Source organism: Trachemys scripta, chromosome 3, assembly GCF_013100865.1.
Source record: "Trachemys scripta elegans isolate TJP31775 chromosome 3, CAS_Tse_1.0, whole genome shotgun sequence".
Taxonomy (NCBI): domain Eukaryota; kingdom Metazoa; phylum Chordata; order Testudines; family Emydidae; genus Trachemys; species Trachemys scripta.
In genome coordinates, this window is record NC_048300.1 from 108,001,883 (window position 1) to 108,026,264 (window position 24,382).

Consider the following 24,382-nt stretch of genomic DNA (forward strand, 5'->3'; position numbering starts at 1 on the left):
GGAGGGAATGCGAGAGAAGGAGTTGCAGGAGCTGGCTGGGAGGCAGACGGGACTCTGACCTCCCAAGGGGGCTGTGGTGCCCTGGGACTCCAAGATGCCTTGTGTCCCCCCACACTCCATGACAGTATGATCAGACTGTTTTTTTCTGGACAGATATGATTCATCCAACTCTCTTCATTGTAAACATGACAGAGTGGGAATGCTGAAGATAATGATGACTATGAGTCTCTGAAGTTCTGAATGCTCTCAACTCCCACTCAACACTTCGCAGTATCACCCCACTAATTTTGCCTTAATAATAAAAGGCTGAGGGCTGAAGCCTGAGAGGTGCTTTCTTCCTCTGAAGTTCCAGATTCTAGCCTTCCCACTCTGGTATATAAACAAATTCATTATTATATTATTGCTCCTGTGCCAAAGCCTTCAACAGGCTTCACATGAGAAACTCCATTGGGGAAGATTTTCAAAGGTGCAAATGACGACACTCAGACACTTAACTGGGCCTTTGAACATCTACCTTGCTGGCTTCAACAGGAGTTGGGGATTCACAGTACCATACAGATTTCGCCCAAATCATAAAAATACTTTGCTCTTGTTTATAGAACATCTTTCCTCATAAAGTTGCTAATAAACCTGAGGTGAAATCCTGGCTCCACTGAAGTCAATGGCTAAATGCCTATTGACTTCAGTGGAGCCAGGATGTCACTCAAACTGGTATTACGTACTTTACACACGTCTCTATGCCGCAATGACTTCATTTTTTCCTAAGACTCTGTGAAAACAATTTCCGAGTAGAATTCACAAGATGTACAATTACTTGGTGGTGGTATTAGCATATTCCTTGCTGGACAGAGCTGATTCTTTAAGTGGGGATGCAGCAAGTCAGCAAACATCGAGTTTCATACATCGTAAGGGTGGAAGGTCCACTGTAATCATCTAATCCAACCTCCTGTATAACACAGGCCATCGGACTTCCCTAAAGAAATTCCTGTTTAAACTAGAGCATGCCTTTGAATAAATTTTCCCACCTTGATTTTTTAAATGCCAGTGATGGAGAACCCACCATAAATCTTGGTAAATTGTTCCAATAGTTAATAACCCTCACTGTTAAAAACGTATGCCTTATTTCCAGTTTGAATGAGTCTTGCTTCATCTTCCAGCCCTTGGATCATGTTATTCCTGTCTGCTAGACTGAAAAGCCCATTATCTAAGTTTTGTTCCCTATGTAGGTACTTACAGATGATGATCAGGTCACCCCCAATCTTCCCTTGTTTAAGCTAAACAGATTGAGCTTGTGGTGTCTGTTGTCATGCCTCTTGTCCTTTAACGCATCCACTTGTAGCCATGCATTTGAAAATGGCTGCATTTCCTCAATTCCCCTTTTCTTATCAGTTCTGAAATGTGTCCTATAATACTTGGCTTCTCTTTACAGCTCCAGCCGGGTCATTTGAGTCTCTCCCCTTACAGAGTAGCAGAGGGCCTCATCTCCAAGGTCCTAAGTGCCCTGTGATTAGCTTCCAACTGCTGGACCTGGGCCTGACACCCTTCTCTGCCTACTCCACCAGGGAAGAATAAAGGAAGTCAACGCAGAAACAGAAATAAAGTCCACTAGTCATATGTTAGGGCAGCCAGCCTGACTCGGGAGCTTTGGCAGTCCCTGCCCTCTTCCCTGCAGGGGGTGACAGAAGGACTCAGGCTTGCCCTCTCCTCTGGGTCCCCACAGAGTAAGAGTTGCCAGTAGGAGGTCCAAGCTAATATCTACCATGGAAAGGATGACAAAAAGGAATTTGAGTGATGGGTGAAATCTGAACGCTTCTGTTATACATGTAAAATGCTAAAACAAACCTCCTTGAACTAGAAAGCACGCAGCAAAGCTTACAAGAAAAGGGTTTGAAATGTAACAATAAACAACAGTCCCTATTGTGACCTTTTTGTATTTCAACTAATGGTTCAGATAAAACAAAGAAGCACAAGCCTGTGCAAAAATCTGGGGGAAGTGCAAGGTAAGGAGAAAAGAAAAATTAACCAAACTTTTTAGACTTACATGTGTCCTGAGCAGCACATTTTTGAAGTTATGAGAATATCTTAATTAAAATGGAAGTTCGATACAAGTGGGCGTTCCTAAGCATGCACACAGACTGTACTAGCCCAAGAGTAGAATTCTCCAAAGCACTCAACATTGGTTTAACTCTTCTCCCACTGGAGCCAATGGTAAAACTCCCATTGGCTTCTCTAGGAGCACAGATAGGCCAATGCTGAGTGCTTTTGAAAACCCAATCCAGGAAGCCTAAATGGGGTTTTTCATATTTAAAAGGGGACGCCATCAAGGTTGGTAGGCCTAAATTTAAACTTACTTTGTTTTACTCACATCTGTTTGCAAAGTCCAAGTAATTCTGTATACAGATTTTTCCCCTAGCCCCCAACACAAAAAGAAAGATTCAGTGCTCTTGAGAGAGAGAAATGTTCAGTCCAACAATTATGAGCATGCCTTCAATAACATATGCAGTGCAAAAATTAAGGTTTTGATTAAAAAAAAAAAAAAAGTCACTTTCAAAGTTTCCATAGAGTTAAACAATCATGAACAAAATATGTCAGGTCACTAATTAGAAGCAAGCCAAAGCAGCAGCATCCAAAAGTTGCTAACATTTAAGAGCTCGTTAGTGACCTACATGAACCAAGCTGGCAGTATCAGACCAATGGACAGGTGCATGACATAAATAACACCACAGTTAACACTATTTGGCAGTTTCAATAAAAGAGACCAGGACTAAATGGGGATAGAACCTGAATTACTGTCTCATCCCTAAAGGAGGTTCCTTCAGGTAAAGTGAACGGGCTGCATAAGAAAGTTTTCAACATCACTGCACATACTATCCCTTTTCTGCAGATAAATCAGGACTTTGGCTTGCATGGCTGTCGAATCAAAAACTTAAGAACACTTTAATGCCCCAGCTCAGCAAAAGACTTAAGAACACATTTAGGTACTTCGCTAAATGAGGGTCTGTAGCACAGCACCGGACTCACTCCTGTGGCACCTCCTGCTGGTCATCCTCGGGAATTAGCTCTTCGACCCAAGAGCGCCCTCTGCAGGCCAGTGATCCGCTTGCCGTTGGCCCCCCGTGTCCCTCCCAGGACCCCGGTGCCCTTATCTCAGGGTTCTGCCTCCTGCAGTACCCCACAGTCTTACTGGGTTGTTCCCTCCCCCCCAGGGAAACCCCCACCCCCTATCTCCACGTCGCCTCAGTCGTGGTTACTGCCAGTCTCAGTTTAGCCCCCGCGCCCAGGGGCAGGGCCGGCTCCAGGCACCAGCTGACCAAGCACGTGCTTGGGGTGGCACCTTGGAAGGGGCAGCCAATCTTGGGGTGGCGGGGGGCGCTCGGGGTTTTTTGTTTGTTTTTATTTCAGTGGCGCGGCACTGGGGGGGACAGGGGCTGGCACAGCGCTAGGGGGGCGGGGGCTTCAGCGGCGCGACATGGGGGGGTGGAGGTTGGCGCGGCGCTCGGGGTTGGGTGGCACGGCGCTCGGTGGGGGGTTGAGGACGGCATGGCGCTCAGAGGGGGGGCAGGGGTTTGGGCAGCGCAGCCTGGCCCGGCGCTCGGGGGGTGGGTTTGGGCGGCCCGGCCCGGCGCTTGGCAGGGGCGAGGGTTTGGACGGCCTGGTGCCGCGCTGGGGGCGGGGGTTTCGGTGGCGTGGTGCTGGGGGGTGTTAGGGCAGGGTGGCGCTCTTTTTTTTAGCCTGGGGTGGCAAAAAAGTTAGAGCCGGCCCTGCCCAGGGACAGACTGCAGTCTATCAGCCGCTCATCACAGGCAAGAAGGGGTTTGGATTGGCTGCCTTTACCCACCCTCCGGCTGCCCCTCTGCAAGCCCCATACCTAGAAGGCCTAGAACTAGGCCCTGCAGCCTGGGGAGTTGCTGGCCGAGGGCTTCCCAGCTCCTAAGGCCCTTCCCCAGCCCTGTCTCACTCTAGGTCCCCTGGGCGAGTTCCCCAGCAGCCAGGCCCCCCCCTGGCTTCCCTGGCCTTCTTATAAGGCCCAATTGCTTAGTTTGGGGCGTGGCCCCAGCTGCAGCCATTTCCCCCAATCAGCAACCAGTGGCACAATCCAGAGCATATTGGATATGTAGTCCCAGTGAGATGCCCTCTCAATAAGCAAGCTGCAGCTTCATTCTCCAGATGCCTGTAAGGTGTGGCCCCATGTGCAGTAATCTAATCTTGAGGTAATGAAGACACGGATAACAGTGACAAGATCCACATCCTAAAGGAAAGGTTGCACCTGCCTAAACCGACAACAGCAGATATGGGTCTAGAATCATCCCTAAATTGCAAGCCCTGCTCACCAATTGCAGATGTATTCCTTCAATCAAAGGGACTGATACTATCTCCTCCATCTCAGTCCTCCAGCCCTGCATCATCAAGCCTGGGTTGACCCTCAGCCAACTCACTCCCATCCATGCCTTCTCTCAACTACTCACATTTCTTCAGTCTTTTCAATCTTCTCCCTGGTATTTGAGGGGTCCACACACATTAATGAATTTATCTCCACTGTGAAATCAGACACCATTATTATCCTCATTTTACAGATGGGGAAACTTGGGACAAAGATTTGCTTGAGGCCACACACTGAGTCAGTGGCACAGCCAGGACTAGAACTTCAGGCCTCCTGACTCTCAACCCCATGCTCTTTCTTCCAGAGCACAATACCACCTGCCAGAGGTGTTTTGCAGCCAGAACTCCCACTGACTTCAGTTACAATTGTCAGAGCTCAAGATTTTTGCCGACCAGGTCCTATATGTCTAATGTTCAGAACCCCAAAAATGAAGAACACATCAGTGGCAATCTGCCAAAGCTTTGGCTTAAGTGACTCACTCAGCATCACGTAGGAAGGCTGTGGTAGGGGCAGGGGTAGGACTATACTTTCCTGTGTGGCATTCATCTGCCTTAGCCACAAGACCATTCTTTTTCTTCCTGCAGTCTCCTGCCTTGTTCCTTACAAACCTTCCACCATCTAAAGCAAATGAGGCAGGGAAATAGCTCCACTCAGTAAACAACCCTGATTTATTCATTCGGTGCACTGAATGAGACTAAGGTCCCATGGAAAAACTACTATGTGATCATGTAATTAAAGACTGTACCATAATGAATATACATAAATGGGCTGAATTAAGATTTCACAGGCAATCAAAATTCTGGCATTTCCTAACTTCTGAGTGCTTGCTTTGCTACAAAATACAATTCTTTTAATGTAGGGGGGTTTATTTATACATACTTCCTATCTTTAAAGGAAAATTGTAAAAACAAATTCTATTATGTTCAGGTTTAAATCCTAAACCTCTGGCAATGGAGCACAGCTTGAGCTACAGGACTAACTACATTTGCTGGCAGGAGAAGATTGTTATCCTGGGTGGGAAGAGAATGGGCCACATGCTGGGGCTGAAGGATGGCTGAGGGGAGACCAGTCTGGCTTTCTCTCTCTCCCCACCCCCCGAGGAAGTACAGGAAGCTCCTTTTCCATGTACAGCCTGCATGTTGTGGGGATGGACCATCAGGGCCTTATGCAAGGTCATGGGGTGGAGGTTTTCAGCTGGGAAGGAGCCTGTCCCAGCTCGCTCTTTCCCCCATTCCAAAGAGGCTATCTGCTGCCAAAATTCCAAATGCAGTGTGTGCTGCTCCTGCAGTAGTGACTGCATGAGCCCTGCCTTAGATTAGAACCTGTGTGTTCAGTTACTGTCAGGCGTTCCCTTAACATTTTGCAGACAATGCATGGGACAAAAGAGAAATTGTGATTTTCTAAATTTTATATCTCTGCAAAACTTGTGCCCAACTTCATGGGACCAAAAAAAAAAAAAAAAGGGGGGGGGGGGGGGCACTTCTCGGCTTCTGTGGCCTGTAAGCCTATCTTCAATACCTGGCAAATTGGTTGAAAGTATAGTAAATAACAGAATTATCAGACACATAGATACACAATATGTTAGGGAAGAGTGAACATGGCTTCTGGAAAAGGAAGTCATGCCTCCCAACCTATAAGAATTCTTGGAGGGTGTCAACAAGAATGTGGACAAGGTTGATCCAGTCAATATTGTGTACTTGGACTGTCCAAAAAACCTTTGACGATGTCCCTCACCAAAAGCTTGTAAGAAAACTAAGCAGTCATGGGACAAGAAGGAAGATCCTCTCATGAATCAGTAACTGGTTAAAAGACCGGAAACAAAGAATAGAAATAAATGGTTACTTTTCACAACAGAGAAAGGTAAATAGCAGGGTCCCCCAAGGATCTACAGTGGGATCTGTGCTATTCAACATATTCATAAATGATCTGAAAAAGGGGGTGAACAATGAGGTGGCAGAATTGGAAAAGGTAAAAAAAGAGGCAACAAAAATTATATGGGGTACAGCTCAGTTTACGTATGAGGAGAGATTAAAAAATGGGGGTCACATGGTACCCAAAAGGAAAATAACTGCTAAGTCCTGAATCTCCTCATTCCCACCATATCAAATTCACCTCTAATAAAACTTTCCTAGCAAATTGGCAATAAGGTTCTGTCATAGAAATTTAAATTAATCCCCTGGATAAACTTTAAACTGTTGAATATAGATTCCAATGAAAAAATGAGAGGCAACAAAAGCCTGAATCACTTAAGCAGATGAAAGGGGAGACCCCCAAGGCCACAGCAGAATCTAGCCCAGGATACTGCAGCACTGGAAGAAATATTCACAAACCAACTGGACTCAATCTCAAACGATATTTGGGACCTCTCTATATGATGTGAAATCCCAAATGGCTTGCTTAGAAAATGAGCTACAAAAGACTGCCATTTAAGCTAATGAAATTAAAGAAGAAACTATCTCTTCAAAATTAAGACCAAACTCAAAGAAAAACAGGATGACTAGAAATAAAAGACCTTGAAGAAACCTTCATCTGTTGGCATTGCTGAAGGTCTAAAAGAGAAGGATATTATCAGTTTTCTTCAGAACCTGCTCCCTGACATATTTAAACTGCCCCCATTAGATACTGAAAGGGCCTATTGAATGCCTGGTACTAAAAGGCAGGAGTCTGTTTCAATAAAAACCTTTGAAAGAATAGTAGATAGCTGATTACAAAACATTTTGTAAAAATCTGCTGGAAAGCCATCCATCCAAGGGGCATTGCTGGAATTCATATTTTTAATAACCTGTTTGATCTCATGCATTGAAAAAGTTTTGTCCATAAATAACACTTGTTCAGAAGATAGGGTACTAAAAGGCGGGTCTTCGGTGAAATGATCAAATTTATTAGTCAGATTGGACATCTGATTTATAAAAGCTTGATAGAATTGCCTAAACTGATTATTTATATCTATTGGTTCAAGGATGGGACTCCCATCTTCTTGTAATGAGGAAGATATATTATTGTTGGCTAGTTCCATTTTAAGTCTTCTGGCAAGTAGTTTACCTGCTTTATCTTTGTTTAACCCTACTGGGTATTAATTCAACTTGGCCGAGTAAGCATTCATTATATTTATATTTGGTGTTGATTAGATTTGACCTACAAGGTTTTTGTTATTTGGATCAGTCTTGTGCACTCTCTCCAACTCATCTATTTTCTTGGCCAGAGAGTCTTGTAACTTGAGTCTCTCTCTCCCCTTTTGGAAGGCATACTTTATGCATTGATCCTTTATAGTAGCTTTCAGAACATCCCAAAAGATGGCATCTGAGGTATGGGAGTGATCATTTTCTTGTATGAAATTAGAAATGACTGAATCAACTGTGCAATGAAATTTTGCATTGTTTAGTAGCTTCACCTAGAACAGGGGTTCTCAACCTTTTTCTTTCTGACACCCCCCCCTCCCCCACACACACACACACAACATGCTATAAAAACTCCACAGTCTACCTGTGCCACAACAACTGGTTTCAGTCTACCTGTGCCACAACAACTGGTTTTCTGCATATAAAAGCTAGGGCCAGCGTTATGGGGTAGCAAACAGGGCAATCAATGGGGTTCCATGCCAAAGGGCCTCCCGCGAAGCTACATTGCTCAGGCTTCAGCTTCAGCGCCAGGTGGTGGGGTTCAGGGCCCTGGGATTCAGACCCATGTCGGGGGGGGCGGGTTTCTGCCCTGGACCCTGCGAGTCTAATGCTGACCCTGCTTGGTAGAGTCCCTGAAACCTGCTCTCTGCCTCCCAGGGCCCCTCTTGAGACCCACTGACCTAGAAGACATTAATAAGGTGTAATCAGTGTCTATAGAAAGTAGAATTGGAGCATGATCTGAAATTAATATAGTATCAATAGTTGCTTCTAGGCATGCTGGAATCAGTTCTAAAGACACAAGAAAAATTCTGGAGAAAGATGAATGTACTGTAGAGAAGTATTTATAGTCATTCTCCTTGCGGTGTCTCAGTCTCCATATATCTTTTAAAACAATTCATTCATTAATAATGAGGGTTGGCCTATTGTGCTTTGAGAGCTGAGTCTCATGTAATTGGATTTGTACAGATGTCTATCTAATGTAGTATTGCAGTCGTTTCCCTGTTTGTGTAGGTACGCAGCCACTACCATGAGGACTTTGGAGAATACTCGGAGGGGCTGTAGAAAGTCCAAAGGGTAGTACTCTGTACTGGCAATGATCATTCCCCATGATGAATCTGAGGAACTGTCTGTGAGCCAGGTGTATGAAGTGAAAATATGCATCTTGGAGGTCAAGGGCTGAGAACCAGTCCCTCTGTTCCAGTGCTGGGATAATGGTTGATAGTGTAACCATCTTGTAGTGTTGTAGTTTGATTAACTTGTTGAAGTTTTATAGGTCTAGGATCGATCTCCACCTGCCAGATTTCTTTTGGGTCAAAAAATAATGGGAATAAAAACCCTTCCTTCGGTGTTGGGATGGGACTGATTCTCTGGCTCCCAGCTGCAGAAGGTGATTTATTTATTCTCGTAGAAGGTTTTCATGTGAACGGTCCCTGAAGAGGGACAGGGAGGAGGTTGGGCGGATGGGATTGATAGGAATGGGATGAAATATCTTTTGTTCATGATTTCTAGGACCCACTTGTCGAAGTGATATGATACCAGGATGGACAGAAAGGGGCTGAGCAGTCATCAAACTGGGGGGTTGTTGAAGATGGTTGCAGTGACTGGAAGTGCAGTGACTGGAAGAGGGGGAGGCTTCTCAAGGCCCTGAACAAACCTTCAGAATTGTTGTTTGGATGTGGCGGTGTGAAAGGTGGCTACAATTGCTTTGAGGCTTCAATTGTCTGAACTTCGTATGGAGCCTGTGTCGGCTTCATTGTGTGTCATATTGTCGATGAGGAGTTAAAGGTGGAGGTAGGGACCTTGTGACAGGTTGGTATTTCCACAGACATCTCTTTGGTGCTGGCATATATATACTGAGAGCAGAGAGTTGCTCGAGAGTCCTTTAGGGAATGTAGGGACTCATCCATGCATTTGGCAAATAGCTTGGAACCCCCAAAGGATAGGTCCTCAACTGTGGTTTGCGCTTACTTATGGAAACCGGAGAGGTGCAGCCATCATTCTCGTCTCATCATTACAGCTGTCGCGATGGAATGGGCAGCAGTATCAGCAGAGTCCAAGGAGGCTTGTACAGCCGTATGGGCCAACAAGTGTCCTTCAGACATGCGTGCCCGGAGTTGCTACTTCTTATCGTGGGAGATCCTGGCAGAACTCCTGTATCTTAGAATAGTTCATGTGATTGTATTTGGCCTTATTCGCCTCATAATTGGAGATACCAAACTGCAGCATGGCAGAGGAATAAGCCTTGTGACCAAAAAGGTGTAATCGCTTCCAGTCCCTGTCATAGGGAGTTGACCTTGGGTAGTATTGGTGCCCCTTCTCATGTGCTGCATTGATGACCAGGGCATTTGCAGTGGGGTGGGGAAAAAATTCCATGTTCTTAGTGGGAACATAATATTTTTTGTCCGCCTACTTGCAGGTTGCTGGGATGGATGCTGGGATCTGCCAGAGCATTTGACCAGGTGCAAGAGGGTCTCATTGATAGGGAGGGCTGTCTTCACCGATGTAGAGGCATGCAGCTTGTGCTGTTGCTCTTTCACTTCCTCCAGAGGGATCTGGAGGGAGTCTATGATCCTGCGGAACAGCTCTTGGAAATGTCTGAAATCGTCTGCTGACGTAAGGTGTGAAGGCATGATAGCCTCATCGGGGGAAGAGGACGAAAAGAGGAGTGTTGGTTTAATCTCCTCCAGTTCTTATTCCTGTTCCTCTACTGGTAGTGGATCAGCCTCTGGTGGTCAAGAGATGGATGAGGATGGTGAATGCAGGTGTATCCAGCTCTGTTCTATGGGAGGCTTTAGAAAATGTGCTCTGCACATAGCCCAGTATGGCCCGATGAGGGGATTGGATCCATGGGAATCCATACCAGGGCCCTGATTCGGTCCCAGTTTCCAAGCTGTGAGGACGTGCAGAGGATGCTTTTCGAGTATGTCCCAAATATAAAGATGGGACGAATTATTCCTCCTCTTCCTTACTGGGGAAGGATGGTGCAGTCTTCAGAGGGGAAAAGGTATTAGTGCTGTGACACCGGAGAAGAGATGCGAGGTGGAGAGCTTGTGTCTGAGTAGCGGCAACTCAAGCATGTCAGATACCATCAGATATTTTGGGTAACTGAACTCCTGTGGAAGAGGGAGGAGCATCATCGCCTGGTTGTGTCGGTGTCGGGGGCGGGGGAGGGAATGCATTCTCTGGAACAGCCAGCAGATAGAACAGATTTACTTGGAGCCAAAGGCTAATCCAGTCCTGAGGGTCTCATCAGTGCCAGTGTTCACATCAGTGCCGAGGGCTTGCTTAGTGCCACGAATTTGCTCAGCGCTGCTACAGATGTCGTGCCAATAGAGATGTCAGTGCCGAAGCGCCTGAACTTGATTTGGTTGGGGCGGTCGGTACCATTTTTGAATGTCCCACACTGTGCTCCTCTGTGTCAAGAGACAGTCCAGTTGCCTTTGGGAATACCCATTTAGGGTCCTTAGACCTCTCCTTAGCTCCGGTACCGGAGGTGCTCAGACAGTCACAGGAGCTATGTCTCACCCCTGAAGAAGTTGAGGGTATTGAATTCACAGTGTTCTGCCAGACTGTTCCTTTGAGGGCAAGGTGGTGGCCAGTTTCTTCCCATCTGCATGGGAAACAGAGGATTTTCTCTTGGAAGGATGCAGCGAGTGAGGGTCAGTTGATGATCTAGCTGAGCATGAGTGCCCCATGGGCAAGGTATCTGGACCGGGGTCCCAGGCTGGCCGCAGGGACCTCTCCTTAAAAGAGCTTTCAGGTTTGAAAGGGCAGGAAGCAGGAAAAAACGTATTCTAAGCTAAGAACTAACGGAGAGGGAAGTATGAGGAAAATTTTATTTTATTTTATTTTATTTTTAGGAGAAGAGGACATTTAAAGGAAAGGAGTAACTATTCAGGTAAACAGGTAAGGGTACTATCTTCGGGCTCAGAGAATAGAAGGGCTCTGCTCAGGATTCTGTCCCAGACCAAAGATGGTTATGAAGGAACCAAGGGCAGTTGGACTGCTCAGCCTATAGATGCCACTCATGGCACAAGACGGGGACGAGCAAATGTGCAGTCCAATGAGCACTGCTACCAAAGATCCCCGATCCTAGTCGCAGGGGGTGCTGCCGCACCTATAGTGGAGCACCTGTAGGGACGCTACACAAAGAAGAACTTATAGGTGACTTAATGCTTAGCAATACCCTCTCAATCTCAGTCAAAGAAAAATGGGAAAAAGAACTTAAGCTTAGTATCTCAATAGAAACCTGGGAGGATATCTGGCATACTGTGAAAGATACTTCAAGTTCTTAATCCTTGCAATTCTTCCAGGACAAAATATTTAACAGGTACTGCTGGACTTTAGAACATTTGCTTAAGGGTAGATTGGCAACACATAGCAAATGCTAGAGATGCAAATAGCCACATATCAACGTTTTGCACATCCTCTATACCTATCAAAAATGCACATGTTCTGGAACACCTTATTCTGTGCTCTCTCAAAAACTTAAATGTCACTATCTTTCCTTCTCCAAACTTGTGTGTTTTATGGGTGCCAGACAAATTGGTATTATCAGTTAACATTAAGAAATAGATTGCAGTACTATTCTAGCAGCCAAAAGAATTATTTTGAGAAAATAGAAATCTGCGATTCCTCCCTCATATACAGACTCGCTTAGTGAGCTCTTTGCTACAGCATTAATGGAAAAAATGACCACTTGGAAAAAATATGAGTAGGGCCCTACCGAATTCATGGTCCATTTTAGGCAATTTCACAGTCATAGGATTTTTAAAAATCGTAAATTTAATGACTTCTGAAATCTCACAGTGTTGTAATTGTAGGCATCCTGACCCAAAAAGGAGTTGTGGGGGGGGTCGCAAGGTTATTGTAGGGGGGTTTGTGGTACTGCTATCCTTACTTCTGCCGCTGGATGTGGTGCTGCTTTCAGAGTTGGGGAGCTGGAGAGGGACAGCTGCTGGCCAGGAGCCTAGTTTTGAAGGCAGAGCCACCACCAGCGCAGAAGTAAGGATGGCATGGTAAGGTATTGCAACCCATACTTCTGTGCTGCTGCCTGCAGAGCTGGGCCCTCAGACAGCAGCCACCACTCTCTGGCCACCCAGCTCTGAAAGCAGCAACACAGAAGTAAGAGTGGGATGGGATGGTATTGCCATCCTTACTTCTGCTCTGCTGCTGGCGGGCGCTGCCTTCAGAGCTAGGTGCCAGGCCAACAGCCACCACTCTCCGGCCACCCAGCTCTGAAGGCAGCGCAGAAGTGAAGGTGGCAATATCGTACCCCCCTGCAACTTTTGGGTCAGGACCCCCAATTTGAGAAACACTTGTCCGCCCCATGTAATCTGTATAGTAGAGGGTAAAAGCACACGAAAAAGACTAGATTTCATGGGGGAAAACCAGATTTCACGGGTTGACAGTGCATTGCGTGAAAAAATACTTTCTTGTGTGTGTTTTAAACGTGCTACCTAAGAGGGCATATGACAAAGATCTATAAAATCATGAATAGTATAGAGAAAGTGAATAGAAACACTTGCCCTGTTCTGTTAATTCCATCTGACATTGGCCACTGGATACCGGCTAGATGGACCATTGGTCTGACCCAGTATGTTCTTCTTGAATACTGAGGCACTTGAGAAGAGTTTTAATGGACATAAGGCACACTTTGGCTGCCTACACCCTACACTCAGTTACCTCTTTTAAGACTTAGCTGGGAGTATCCCACATCACTCTAATTAACTGACCACACTCTAGTGTTTATGTCCTGTATAATTTTTGTTTGTTTTACTGGACTAACCCTTGTATATTTTCAGGATGATTTTTTTTTGTTGTAAACACCACATTCATTTGTTCCTTTTTGTTCAGTTTAATTGCCATTTGTTAGCTAGTTACCTCAAGTAGTATCCCTGCAGTGTATCACAGTTCACTTTGGAAACACAATAGTTAAATAAAGAAACTTAAAGCACTCCATAAACCTTCAGTCACTCCAGCAGGAAGCAATTTTAAATTATTACAGCTTTTTCAATTGATGAAAGCACTTAAATCTTGAAGTGATGGTGTTTCTGTGTGCGTTTAGCAAACAGTGATTTTTTTTTAAAAAAAGGCATTTATACATGCTCTTCACTTCAGAAGTTATCAGCTCTTCAACCCTGCCTAGCGCAGAGCAATTGGAAAGCATTGAAGCGTTTCAGATCTGCACATGCTACTTAGTCTACTGAAGAGAAGAGTTATAAACTTCAGTGTTACATGCTATGTGTCTAAAATACCAGAGTTCTAATGCGTTTACTTCATTAAAACTATCCGTACTAAAATACAGTAGAAGGATCCTTGCTATACTACTCAAATCTTCCTTTTCAAATGTCAAACTACTTAACTACAATTTATAGTTTTCCCTCTTCTCTGAATAATACTAATTATCTACATTTCTTACATTTATACCTTTCATAATAATTTTTTTTGGGCATTATATTAGCACTTTGCATGTTCAAAGCATTGTATAGATTTTAACTAATGTTATATTTTGTGAGCTATATGTATGAAAATATATTTCTATAGCATGTTCTGGCCAAAGATCTCAAAGCATTTGACTAACAATAATTCAGCTTCATAACATCTCTATGATGTTATATTCTCACCATTTCATAAATGTAGAAAGTGAGGCATGGATAAAAAGTCTGCAGCAGAGCTGGGAATAAAAGCCATAGTACCCAACTCCCATCCCTATATTTGAGTCAGAAGACCATGCTTTAGTTACATCAGGACAAAATGGTATCGCTTTCTGTGTTTTCAAAAATCTCTATTTCACAGTGAACAACAAGAGAATGTCTGTAATGAGTGGTGGACAAATACTGAGAAGTTATTTACAAACATTTCAGGAATTCTAAATCACATTTCAATTTGACTACACTCAAGACTTTTTGATCATTTACATAAGCAATTTTCGTTCACTTGTATTTATGTAAATGCAACTGTTTGTGTAAAAATATGCTTGCTCCTGCAAGAACACATATTTGTGCTAGAAGTGTGCGTCTTAACATCTTGTAGTGGTGGGATTGGGTATGAATATAGTAGAGAAAGAGCAAGGACAGAAAGTGATTTATTTTAAAAACAGAAAAATGCATCATCTGATCAGAGAACTCAAATACCATATGACCTAGGTGACCAAAAACAAAGCTCAAAGAGATACTGAATATTCAAAACAATACTCATAGTTTGAGAGCATTACACAAAAAATATTTGAACAATTTTGAATAACCAACAAATCTGAAGGAGGCATGATATGCTCACAGACAATTTCCAAACAGATAAAGGGGCAACAAATTGTTTGCTGAGAATAGTTCTATAGTTATTTATTACTATTTTTTGTGGTAACACCTAGCAGCCTTAATCTATGACTAATCTGTAAGGAATATGAGCTAGTTTTGTGTGTGTTTTTCAACAAGAAATTTTCACAGGATTTTGCCATTATATTGCAATGTAAATATCTAATATTTTATATGTTGTAGAATTAATCTGTTTTTCATTTATGAAGAATCATTTTTCTGGCTTATCACTTTGACCACTTAACCCCCTTCTCTGAATCCCTCCACTGGCTCCCTCTTTCCCACTGCGCAAGCCCAGACTACTTGTCTCCACTTTTAAGGTTGTTCACTGACTATCCCCACTCTAGGAACCCTTATGTTCTAGTCAGCTGGTGATCCCTGCTTTTGCTCTGCCAACATTATCAGTTCATCGGTCAGCTTTTCCAATGTGTATTTTTATGCTTTCTGCCATGCAATCTATTATGCATGGGAGGAGCTCCCTCTTAAAAAACAAACACCGAGTCCCTACAATATCTTCTTCTCTTAAAAACCACCTATACTGTGATTCCTTTAAAACACATAAGAACAGTTAGGCAGTTGGTAGGCTATGATTATCCTAAGTATAGTAAACATAACTGGCTTATTATTGTTACCTTGTGCTTCCCTGCCCGTTTGCCGTATCTACCTGTTGCCTTTCATCTTATTAGTTAGATTGCAAGTTCTTTAGGGCAGGCACCATCTATTTATTGTATTCATAGACTCCAAGGTCAGAAGGGACCATTGTGATCATCTAGTTTGACTTCTTGTATGACACAGGCCATAGAACTTCCCAAAAATAATTACTGTTTGAAGAAGAGAAGGTTTTTGTTAAAAAACCCAATCTTGATTTAAAACTCAGAAAATGCAGAAATTAATTCATCCAAGACGAACAACACATGATCAAGGAAATAATACATTTCAGAAGGTGAATAGCTTTTATTTTTTTCCTTTTACATTTTTTCCCCATAGGAAGTGCAACAGTGGATAAATCCAATGGCCCGGGAGTAACCTGGCTAGCAAAAGAGGCTTCAGTATAAGGAACAAGACTTTGCAACAAGCTGCTATGGAACACCTTATTTACCCGGAAAGTTTCTTCCTAACCAACACTACTTAGAGGCTAACTTATAAAGTTTATATTCCTTCCAAAACTTGTTTTTAAATCCTTACTCTAATTCTAGATATGCTTGTTATCCACATAAACATCCAATCTGTTTGTGAAGTCTTCTAAGCTCTTGACCTCCATGAGATCATGACAATGCATTCCTCCAAGCTAATTGTGCATTCTGTGAAAATGTATTTTCTTTCATCAGTTTTTACATTTTCTGCCTTTCATTTCAGTTTCATTTAACATTCCTTTGTTCTTATATTATGAGAACGGATTAATAGATTTGCCTAATCTACCTTCTCTACACCATTCAGTATTTTGTATACCTTTATTGTATTCCCTCTTACTTGTGTCTTCTCTAAAGCCCAGATTCAGGAAAGCATCCCTATCCACCAAGCATATAAGCACATGCTTAAATCCAATTAAAGTCTAGGGAATTTAAGCATATGTTTAAATTTAAGTTCATGCTTTCTTGAAGAGGGATATACTTAACCATATACTTAGTGCATACCTGACTTGGGGCCTCAGGTGCCAGACCCAATCTTTTCAATCACTCTTCACATGGAAGTTTTTCCATGCCTCTAATAATGTTGTTGCCCATCTTTGAGCCACCTCTGTTTCTGCCACAGTGGATAAAAATCAATGATTTATTTTAAAAAAAATTAAAGCAGATTCTTTTATTGAAATAAGATTTTTTAATTTAAATTCAATTAACCAATTAAATAACCTTATTTAAAATTAAATCAGAAATTGACAACCTATGTTAAGCCCTATACTTACTAACACTTATTTAAATAATCTAAATTAAATACAAAAATAATATTAAGCAGTACATATTTGCTGTCAAGTTTTAAAGAAAATCAAACTCCCAACCACAAGGAAATCACTGGCTAAGCACCTGGAACTTGAATTTGTTGAAGTGCTGAACCAGTTTTTGACAGCAAGACCCTTCTCTGCTGGTGCAGAGAGAATATTTTCTTTATTTCAGTTAATTCAACTAGTTCAGTTCAATGACTAGTACATTCAAACTTAATAAACTAGTTGGAAGTTTAAAAAAAAAAACAGGAAGGCTTGTTTTCCTCTTCCAATCTATGAATAAAAACTAGGTGAAATAGGGTAAATTCTACTAGTTCTAAAAACTTGAAGGACATGATAATCAGAAACAATCAGTTCAATTTACTGACTACAGGCAATACCGTCTTCATTTAATAAATTAGTTATAAATGCAAAACATGTTTTGATAAACTTTTTGATAAAAAAAAATTCTTAGGTATCTAGCATATTTAAGGTAGTTCTACTTAATTTTTAAAAGCTGTTTTTTGTGCACTATTAAATTTGAATTTCCAATAAAAAATAAATTAAATAATCTAGTAAACAGGAAATGTATCATTCACCATTTTCTAACATAAAAATGTAAAAATTAAGAATCTGAATAAATCTAAGGTAAACTATATAACGGCTTAAAAACATGTATAGATGTAGTGCACCCTCCTAGTTAGCAGAAAGAAGCACCAAATTTAGTGTAAAGGCTATATTTAGTTGCCAATCAACATACTTTAATAGTTACCAACCAATGAAATCAACCTCTCGCTAGGAAAATAACTAAAAAGTACAAATGCAAGACTCAATCATAATCTATTATTTAAATCCAGGCTTCCTGCTTGCTGATTTAAATCATTATTAAGATTGGTGACCTAACTCACTGTCAAAGCAAACCACCCTGGTTTCTGCTCTCTCTTGTCTTAAATAAGGTGACTAGAACTAATCACATTACTCCAGCTAAGGGTATACCACTGATTTATACAATGGCATTGCAATATGCTCTGTCCATCCTATTCCCTAAGCATTCCAAAATATTATTTTTAAATGTAATGTAGTCAAAAAGACATTTATAATATATTTATCCTATATTTGAAACCCATTTCCCACTTTCTAGGGCACTTCATTCCAACAACACAATCTTAAAACACCAGTGGACATACAGTTCTTTAACCCAGAGCAGCCGTGTTAGTCTGTATCCGCAAAAAGAACAGGAGTACTTGTGGCACCTTAGAGACTAACAAATTTATTTGAGCATAAGCTTTCATGGGCTACAGCCCACTTCATCAGATGCATAGAATGGAACATATAGTAAGAAGCTATAAATACATACAGAGAACATGAAAAGGTGGAGCCGGAGAAAAAAAATTTTTGTAGTGATCATCAAGTTATTGAATCTATTTTCCCATGTTAAGTATCCTCACACCTTCTTGTCAACTGTCTAAAATGGGCCATCTTGATTATCACTACAAAAGTTTTTTTTTTCCTTCTCCTGCCGATAATAGCTCAACTTAATTAATTAGCCTCTTACAGTTGGTATGGCTACTTCCACCTTTTCTATGTTCTCTGTATGTATATATATCTTCTTACTATATGTTCCATTCTATGCATCTGATGAAGTGGGCTGTAGCCCACGAAAGCTTAAGCTCAAATAAATTTGTTAGTCTCTAAGGTGACACAAGTATTCCTGTTCGTTTTATAAATGAATATCTGAGACCCTGTTTAAAAAATATACTATAAAAACACCTCACCAATGTCATTCTGAGTGGAATTACATAAAAATTCTATTTTCATTAATAACAACTTTGTGAGAAAGGGTCTCTGATATACTAGCCATATCTTTTGTTAAGCAGCTGAAGGCCTTCTGCAAGCAGGCTTGAAAGCCTAAAGAGAAAAACCAGAACTACTAGATATAAATGTATATTTTATTTTTTTAACTTTAGTATTTCCTAATATTTAAAATGTTACTTATCATTACACCCTAGTAAACATGCAGTCATGATCTATACTTTGGAAAAGATAAAACAGAAGTATTATTCAAACTTCTAAAATGTCCTAACAATCAGATGTATTCATTTGATACCCCTACTGGGGTGAATTTCCCCATTTATGTGCATCATTTTTAAAATTGATTAGATTTTAAGTTAGAGAGACAAGGTGGATGAGGTAATCTCTGAGGGTGAAAGAGACAATCTTTTGAGCTACGAAGAGCTTTTCTTCAGGTCTGTTAGTCCAACAAAAAACATTACCTCACCAACATCCTAGGACCAACACAGCTACAACAACACTGCAAACAACAACAGATTTAAAATCGACAGTATCATTTTAAAGTTGATTGTTCAGCCTCAGCTTTTGAGACTTACTGGCTTTTGGGCACTCGAACTCTGGCTTAAGAGTTGTACTCATGCTTATCCTGTGTATTTGTGTGTCTATGTGACAGCTGCCATTTTAACAGACACCAGGGATTAAACCAGGGACCTCTAGAGCTAAAAGCATGAGTTTCTACAGCTTCAGCTTAAATAACCTTTAGCTGAGGGTTGTAACAGACTCATATCCTCTGTGGACCAGGTACAGAGAGGAACACAACACCCACTGACCAGTGAATGATACATACTCCCCCCTCTTCCCTATGCATTTATGCAGTTTTTATTACAGTCTTTTAAAAACACATTATATTATCTTACCTTCAGGTCACTTCCTGGCAGTGTACCTATGCCATCCTTCCAGTCCATAACACTAAATACATCAAACTCTTGGCCACTTGCACTCGAGGCAGATTCATTCATGATGCATGCACTGGAAAAAATAAAAGAGAAAACATTTTCAGATAAAACCTAACTCCGAGTTGATGTTTCATTCATGGACATTTCTTCAAGCACTTTACACAATGAATATCAAATTGTCCTTCCACTCACATCCAGAACACACATAACTTGCTTTATCAAGGTGCAGAAGATATGAGCTAATGCCACAAAAGTAAGGCACCTATCTTTGGTAATCCTTAAAAAAAAAAAAAAAAACCACCAGCAGTCCATCCACCATTCATTAATGGGGATAGGCTGGATAGGAGGGAAATCAGAAAATTCAAATTGCACACAGGCTTACATGAGAAAATTGCATTTTTTATACACGGAGGAAGCAAGAAACAAATACAAGCATATATGTGAAGTACTGATTAAGAAAGCTAGCTTTTCTTTATAGCTGGTAATATGCTTAGGTGAGTTTCTTACCCAAGTTCAAATTAAACCTCACTTCTAGAGTTCACAATAGAGTTTGCTGGTTGACTCAGAATAAACAAAATCCTCCAACTAGTCTTTACCCCAGGCATGAAGTTGAACATAATGAATACAATACTTTATGCAAACATCTTCTTAAATATATATATTTATACACACGCGCACACACACACTTTGAGCGTTGTTGTTTTATTAGATCTCCTTTTGCTTCACTGTAGCGAACCCAGAAGAAAAAGGATTTGTTTACCCTTATAAATGATGGATTTCAATGCCCTTTGCTGCTGTAGAAGTCTCTCTCAAATCAGTTACACAAGAAATAATAGTTGTACAGCACTTGTCACTTTCCCCGGTTGTGATCCAATCCCCCTGGCAATCATGAAAGGGTCATCAGTTACATTGAATTGCAAAATCTCTAGCAGCCATTTGTCAAGCAAGGATATTAACTCTTCACCTTCCTCACATTCTTGTAAACCCAAGAATCTTCAAATTATGGAACTGCACTTGATTTTCTGTTTGTTCAAAGTGAAACCAGAGTCTTTTTTTAAAGACTACTATAATCTGTACAAGTGAATTATTTGTAGCCAATAGTTTAGTTTCTCTTTTGGTTCATGAACTGTCCATTAGCAGCTTACAGTTTTTTCAACTTTAGTTGCTATTCATATTTATTTACAAAATACTTTCTGAGACTAAAACTTAGCTTGCAGATCGTTTGCAAGCAGTTTGTTCCAAATATTCAATATTTGAAATTCAAAATGTTGGTTGGTTTCAATTGGACATGTAAGTCACACAGTATTGTCTCTGTTCCAGAAGTGTTTGATAATTACTCTTAGAATCAGGTTTCTGGTGGGAATGTTCCTGTTTAAAAGTTCAAAATCAATTTCCCACAAATATTCTCCAATCTTTTCTTAAAATATGCTGTTTACAGAAACACTGCTCTAAGTGAATTTACTCACTTGTTCAGTCACAGAAAGCAGAGTTTAAGAAAGGGGTGTAAACACAGCAGAAGGGAATTTAGGATTTTTTAAAGTTTATGAAAAAAAATTTGAGAATAAAAATGTTTTGAGTTATTCAAACAGCTCTAACTCAAGGAACAGTATGCAATTAGATTAGGTTACGCTGTCCAGCTTTCCCTTAGAAGTGGTCATTTCAATATTTAGTCTCTATTTTGGGATCCACAATTGTGATAGCCTTTACATTTCGGTAGGTTTTCCTCCCATTTTTAGCAGTAGTTCTCCCAGGGCCTGATTCTACCACCTTTACCCACTGTGAGTAATGCCTTACTTCATTAATAGTCCCACTAAAGAGGTACTACTCAACATGAGTAAGAGTGTAGGACCTCAATGAGGAACCACTGTTCCTGTGCATGTGATAGCTGGGGTTCAGAGACTTGAGAGGCAGGCATCTGGGCCTAAAGAGAGTATTGTGACAAAACTTTACAATCTTGAATTGGCAGGAAGATGAACTGGATGGTTTTTAGCTCTAATGTCTATGATTAAATATAATGAGATTATAAAATGTGTTCTAGGTGCACGTAATATTCTTTTTTAATAAAAAGGTATAAATAAATCTACACCAGCCCAGTGTAAAACTAAACAAATCCTAGACCTGCAAAAAAAAAAACAACAACTATATTCTAACATTTATAGTGAGAGGGATGTTCAGATATCACCAAAGTTCAACAGATATGAACTCCATCTGACCAAGGAAGGAAGTTAATTCCAAAACTAAGACCCACCAAGAATCCCCTCTCCAACTTACAGACATATAACTCTGGGCATGCTGCAGCTGATCTAAAATACAATAGTAGGACCTAAAGATAGAGGCAGTCCTCTCACGGAAACACATGATCCAAGCCATAAACCATAAAGAGCTAACAACTTGGATTGTATCTGGAAACAAACTGGAAGCCAATGCAGTTTTAAGATGACTGGTGTAATGTGCTCTGAGTAGCTTGGCTAAGCAAATGGGCAGCTGCATTCTGTATTAGCTGAAGTTTCCAAGTAATCTTAAAATATCCCCCCGTTTACAGCACACTGCAGTAATCCAATCTGTAGGTTTATTTGTTATAGTGTAAGTGTTCTAATGGCTTAAGGCTGCTGAGGCATGCTTCTCCCAGTTGCCCAATACCTTGCCAGAGAAGGTCCTGCCTCTTACTGGGGAGGGGCAGACAGAAATTACAGCTGTCTCCCCAGTCTCTGCTGGTGCTCCTCTCAGCACGGAGAATGCTCTGTAGCACTGTCATTTGAGAAGAATTAATTAGGAAGGAAAAATAACCCTTACAACCTAATCTTCTTAAACAAGATATATATTTTTAAGAGACAGAAGAAAAGGGAATATTGACCACAAAGGGCTATATGTATGTGTTTCTCAAGCAGGCCATATACATATTAATTTGATTGTAGCTAACCATCTCTCCACTGAAGGCCTCAAGAAGTGATTAACATGTTTTCTAGACTCTACTGTTCGGCAAGCATAAAAAACAGAGCAAAAAAAAATAGGGTTCAGGATGCAAACAACACTCATTCGTGTTTTTCCCTTTTTAAAAAAATTAAACCAACATTACAGGCACAATTTTTATTTTCAATCACTGGTACTCTCTTCCAGACTTCAGGACAGTCCTCTCTCCATGGGCTGATAATACCATGGGACTGTTATATTGTGCTGACCAATAACAAGTTTAGTTGCTAGAGGCACCTGTATTCGACAAAATCTCTGCTTCCTGGGGTCTTGACTATAAAAATGAAGAAAAATCTGAGACTGCTAGCTCTAAACAACTTCCTCTACTGTAGGTGGTAAGGAGAAAGAAACAGGCCAATGAAAGAAATTAGAACAGCAGTGAAGAAATTAAAGGAAAGGATAAAAATCATATGCTGTATCTACATCTATATAACACAGAATAATGAAGACTACTGTGTATCTATCAACTCCTTATTTTCTTTTTATCCTTTAAAGCTTTGATTTGATGGTTCTTTGAATTGATAATACCCCATTTTGCAAATCATATATGGTGCTTTATGAAAATAGTAGTCATATAGAGAGATAAGTTGTGGACAAATAATGGAAGTATTGTGCCAAACCTTAACAGCAAGAGACGGTTCTATGTCCTAATCGTTAGATTACACTAAGAGCTTAGAACATCTGAGTTCAAAAAGCCTGATATAAAGCCCATTTAAATCAATAGGAACCTTTCCATTGACTTCAATGGGCTTTAGATTAGGACCTATGGCAGCATCTGCCATATGCCTTGAAGAAATCACTTCTCTCCTTAATTTTCTCATCTGTAAAACATAGTATTTTCAGATATGTTGTGAGGATTAATTAATGTTTCTGCGGTTTGAAGAGGCAAAGCACAGCTTAAATATTTGAATATGAGCTTTCTGCTTTATACATATTTAACATTTTTATTAAAACAACCAAGTATCTGAAATAAGATTGCACACCTTCTTTAGAAAAGCATTTATCTTTACCAACTGGAATCAATAAGGAATGCATGCATCACAGAACAGACACAAAGAATAATAGAGTTAAAAAAATTAAGATAGTCTCATCTGTTGCAAGTTTCTCTACTTAAAGATTTCAAGCAAAGATATGGGAGGGATATGTCAATTAAATGTGCAAGCATTTAAAAAAAAAGTAATTGTAAGGTTAGGTACTGAATGCGTCAAAAATCAATGCTAATAGAAGCATTCATTATTTAAGTCAATGCTTGAAAAAGTTACCTGTCACCTACCCAAGTTCTGATAATCTAAGGTCTTATCTGTAAATTTGAAGAGAACTTGTATGTATAATTTTTAGCAAGAGAGTGGGCCCAATTCATTACAGAAATGCTCAGCAATGAAGACAGTGGATCTCAAAACTAGAGATATTACTACCGGGTCAACAGAATCTACTTGTGTATCACTCTTTTCAGACACTTAGGTACCACTACGATGGGTTTAGTATACGGGACCTAGGTAAGTAGATTAGACAGACAGACATGCATGTCTTTGCTGTAATGCATCAGAGTGAAAGTGTGTGGGTCAGATGGCGATACAATGCATTAGGGCTCCCAACCTATTAATCTATAACCTCTATCCAATGGGAGCTGAAAGGCTATCCATTTTCTCTTATGGTACCAGTGATGGACTCATAAGTAGCAGCGGCTCAGCCCTTGAACTAAGTGAAAATTGTCAAGGGCTGCTGTTACTGCAGAGAGCAAAAGGAGGCAACCTAGTATCACAGGTAGGCTGAAAAATACCAGCACCACCATGCCCCACAAAGCCACATGCTGGGAAAGTTAGACATTGCCACCTGCAAAAAGCCTCTCCTCAGACAACCCAGGCTCCTCCTTTTCTAGTCACAGATCTGTGTAAATTATAGTCCCATTGACAACAAATGCAGTGGGACTGCAC

The 24,382-nt window shown here is 41.0% G+C and overlaps 1 protein-coding gene across 5 annotated transcripts in view; it reads right to left on the reverse strand.

Annotated features, from left to right (window-relative positions):
* Positions 1 to 24,382, reverse strand: part of L3MBTL3 (L3MBTL histone methyl-lysine binding protein 3) — a 158,109-nt gene that overhangs the window by 128,252 nt on the left and 5,475 nt on the right. For 3 of the 5 annotated variants that reach the window (XM_034765689.1, XM_034765690.1, XM_034765692.1), the window contains exon 2: positions 19,440 to 19,551. In XM_034765689.1, coding sequence (XP_034621580.1) covers positions 19,440 to 19,541 — 102 coding nt within the window. In that variant the 5' untranslated portion in view covers positions 19,542 to 19,551. Of the gene's footprint in view, positions 1 to 16,447; positions 16,550 to 19,439; positions 19,552 to 20,238; positions 20,454 to 24,382 lie in introns of those variants that run through there. The other 2 variants (XM_034765691.1, XM_034765693.1) reach the window with 2 other exon arrangements.